At 40.4% G+C, this 3,684-nt stretch overlaps 1 protein-coding gene across 1 annotated transcript; it reads left to right on the forward strand.

The window, feature by feature from the left end:
- Positions 1-116: 116 nt before the first annotated feature.
- Positions 117-3,647, forward strand: LOC106321391 (UDP-glucose:glycoprotein glucosyltransferase-like). Its single transcript, XM_013759671.1, has 13 exons — positions 117-337; positions 422-769; positions 857-1,013; positions 1,139-1,310; positions 1,455-1,528; positions 1,703-1,799; positions 1,882-1,994; positions 2,093-2,208; positions 2,510-2,567; positions 2,746-2,898; positions 3,011-3,109; positions 3,208-3,372; positions 3,537-3,647. The coding sequence occupies exons 1-13, from the start codon at positions 189-191 to the stop codon at positions 3,630-3,632; spliced, it is 1,797 nt and encodes a 598-aa protein (XP_013615125.1). The 5' UTR covers positions 117-188; the 3' UTR covers positions 3,633-3,647.
- The last annotated feature ends 37 nt before the right edge of the window (positions 3,648-3,684 follow it).

Genomic DNA, 3,684 nt, shown 5'->3' on the forward strand with positions numbered 1-3,684 from the left:
TTTTTTTTTTTGCACATTCGTATCTTTTCTGTCGCGGAAGAGATGGGCGACTAATCAGATACATCCACGTCATACTTAATGTCGTGGCTTTTGACCGTTTTCACGAAAATACCCCTTTGAGTTAACTAATGAATACTTAACTTCTTCCCGGTAGGCTCGTTTTGGGTTTCTCTTCTCCGTCGTAAGAAATGGGGACCAATCTGAGATCCGTGATCTATGTATTTCTTCTCCTCTTCGTCGTCGTCTTCACCGTCAACGCTCAAAATCGGAGACCCAAGAATGTTCAGGTGGCTGTTAAAGCTAAGTGGCAGGGTACTCCTCTTCTCCTCGAGGCTGGGTAAATGCATCTCTTCCCTTCGTTCGATCTCCATTTTTAGTAAGTGAGATTCTCACTCGAGTGTTTCCGTTTTCTTGTGAACAGAGAGTTGATTTCGAAAGAATCGAAGCAGCTTTTCTGGGAGTTCAACGAAGCTTGGCTTGGTTCCGATGGAGATTCCGATTGTAAATCGGCTAGAGATTGTCTCCTCAAGATATCTACACAGGCCTCTGCGTTATTGGCTAAGCCCGTGGCTTCTCTTTTTCAATTCTCGCTTACTCTGAGATCCGCGTCGCCCCGGGTTGTGCTTTACCGTCAATTGGCTGATGAGTCTCTCTCTTCCTTCCCTCACGGAGATGATCCGTCAGCGAGTCACTGCTGTTGGGTCGATACTGGCTCTTCACTCTTTTACGATGTTGCGGATCTCCTCCCCTGGCTCGCTTCTCCTCCTACGTATGCTCTGATGTTCTCTCTTCCTTTGGGTTAAAGATCACAATTTGATTTTTTTCTTTCTCTAAGCTGCATTTCGTTTGATGCCAGTGCTGGAGGAGACGCTGCTCAGGGGCCTGAGCTCTTTGACTTTGATCACGTTCATTTTGATTCGAAAGCTGGAACTCCAGTTGCTGTTCTATACGGGGCTGTTGGGACTGATTGCTTTAGGGAATTTCACCTCTCGCTTGCTCAAGCCGCTAAGGAGGTCTTTCTTTTATTACTGTCTTGATAAGTTGATACAACTTCAGGCTCATTTTCCAGGGATTCCATTTCTTAGCGTGTTTCTGCTTTTATTGTGTGCATTCTAACGAAGCCTTAGTTTTTTTACAGGGGAAAGTTACGTATGTTGTTAGACCAGTATTACCTTCTGGCTGTGAAAGCAAAACGAGGCCCTGTGGTGCTATAGGGGCAAGGGATAATGTTAGCTTAGCTGGTTATGGTGTGGAGCTTGCTTTGAAGAACATGGAGTACAAGGCAATGGATGATAGTGCTATAAAGAAAGGTTAGCGTCAGCTCAATTTTTTGTGTCATTTCGCCACCGGAACTTTGAAAGGAAAAGCTTATTTTTATCAGTTACTTGTTCAGTATGTTCTTTCTGTTACTTGTGAATTTGCCACCCTTTAAGTGTTATGGCTATGAGTTTCAGGTATCACTCTTGAAGATCCCAGGACTGAAGATCTTAGTCAAGATGTTAGGGGTTTTATATTCTCTAAAATCCTGGTATGTTTAATTTGCAACATTAGTAGAATAATACATCCAAACATTTTTAAAAATTTAGTCCGTTTGATTTTTTTGTTTGTTAATGGATAAGAGAGGAATGGAGGAAAAATAGTTCGTAGCAGTATATCATTTTCTGCTGGGTAATCATTTGGGTCAGCGATTCTTGTTTTGCAGGACAGGAAACCCGAGCTAAGATCAGAAGTCATGGCTTTTAGGGATTATCTCCTATCATCAACTGTATCAGATACGCTTGATGTTTGGGAGCTCAAAGGTAGTTATGCATCCTGCATGTTTTGGCTTTTTGGTGATAGTAGAAGTTAATAAGTGTTTCATAATTTTCCTTCATTCTACAGATTTAGGACACCAAACAGCCCAGCGAATAGTCCATGCCTCTGATCCTTTGCAATCTATGCAAGAAATCAATCAAAACTTTCCAAGCGTTGTTTCTTCATTATCTCGCATGAAGGTATGTCATTGTTTATTGATGCTGTGATAACCTTAATCTGTTGGTTGAATTGTTTCTTTTGGTTCTTCTGATTCTAACCGTCTGGTTCATTTATGCAGCTCAATGAATCAATCAAAGAAGAGATACTTTCAAACCAGAGAATGGTTCCCCCTGGCAAGGCTTTGTTGGCTCTGAATGGTGCCCTGTTAAACATTGAAGATATGGACCTATACATGTAATACCTTTTTGCACATGGTGATTTTGTCTTGATCAAGGCATATATAGTGTAAATTAATGGTCCTTTTCTTGAAGTGAGAATGTTTTTATGGTTTGTAGAGCGGAAATTATGTTATTTTTTCCCTCGCTCTGCCTAAGTCCACTTTAGCTTTAGTATGGCCAGAGCTAGTTTCCCGTCTTTCAGTTTACTTACATTTCGTTATCTGTTTTGCTGTATTGGTTTTCGTTTTAAAAGCTAATATGTCTACGTCGTGGGTTATAGTTCCTCTCCAATGATTGTCTGATCCTCTCGTCTGTAGGTTGATGGATTTGGCTCATCAGGAGTTGTCCCTGGCCAACCAGTTTTCAAAGCTTAAGGTACTCTTTACCGACTGTGCGCGCTTAAGCTTTGAAAAAAAAAATAAAAGTTTGGGTTTATATAACATGGAGGAAATATTGAAATGATACAATTTTGATGAAGATTTTCGTCTATTTAGGACTCTGATCTCTGATTACTCTTGTTGTGGATGTGCTAACATATATATGCAATTGTCAGATACCTGATGGAGCCATACGGAAACTTTTACTAACTACCCCTCTCCCGGAGCCGGATTCATATCGGGTTGATTTCCGTTCTGAGCATGTTAATTATCTCAACAATCTGGAGGAGGATGATATGTACAAGCGCTGGCGGAGTAATCTTAACGAGGTAATTAGTACAGCTGGCATAATTGAGGATACTAATGCTATTCTTTTGTGAGCAGTGTGCAATTTAAAAATGATATCTCTAATTATCTGTATTTCTCTCACGTTGTATTAAGATTTTGATGCCTGCCTTCCCTGGGCAACTACGTTACATCCGAAAGAACCTATTCCATGCAGTTTACGTCATTGATCCAGCCACTGTCTGCGGTCTTGAGGCAAGTCTCACATATGCCCTTTTCTGGCACTGCCGGCCCTTCTTCTATTCATGAGTACAGAGCGTTTGAACTGACTAACTAATGTTGGAATGTTACAGTCCATTGACACACTAAGATCTTTATACGAAAACCAAGTCCCTGTGAGATTTGGGGTGATATTATATTCCACTCAACTAATCAAGAATATCGAGGATAATGGTGGTCAAATCCAGTCTTATGATGCAGAGACAAATGCCCACGTTAAAGAGGACATATCCACTACGGTATTCACCTCTCTTTGGAATAAGTTTACTGCTTTCAAGTTCCCAGCGTTGAATTTTTGTTTTCCGCATTAAGATGCTTGTTTGTATTATGTTATTTTTTATTGTTTTGCCGGAGGATGAAACTAAGAATGAATTTTTTTTCTGATGATAAACTCTATTTGCAGATCATACGTCTTTTTCTGTACATCAAGGAGCACCATGGGATTCAAACAGCTTTTCAGTTTTTGGGAAATGTAATATACACTAACATTTACTCATAGCTAGAAGCGTCTTGAAGTATCCCAAACGTTAGTTGCTGAACATCTTCATGTT

Source organism: Brassica oleracea, unplaced genomic scaffold (genome assembly GCF_000695525.1).
Source record: "Brassica oleracea var. oleracea cultivar TO1000 unplaced genomic scaffold, BOL UnpScaffold01532, whole genome shotgun sequence".
In the NCBI taxonomy this organism is placed as follows: Eukaryota; Viridiplantae; Streptophyta; class Magnoliopsida; order Brassicales; family Brassicaceae; genus Brassica; species Brassica oleracea.

What these genes read in the sequence shown, in the direction of transcription:
- LOC106321391 (XM_013759671.1), top strand. Translation starts at nt 189, where the DNA reads ATGGGGACCAATCTGAGATCCGTGATCTATGTATTTCTTCTCCTCTTC. An exon ending in TTATATTCTCTAAAATCCTG is followed by an intron (nt 1,529 to 1,702) that starts GTATGTTTAATT and finishes CTTGTTTTGCAG; the next exon opens with GACAGGAAACCCGAGCTAAG. An exon ending in AAGAGGACATATCCACTACG is followed by an intron (nt 3,373 to 3,536) that starts GTATTCACCTCT and finishes CTCTATTTGCAG; the next exon opens with ATCATACGTCTTTTTCTGTA.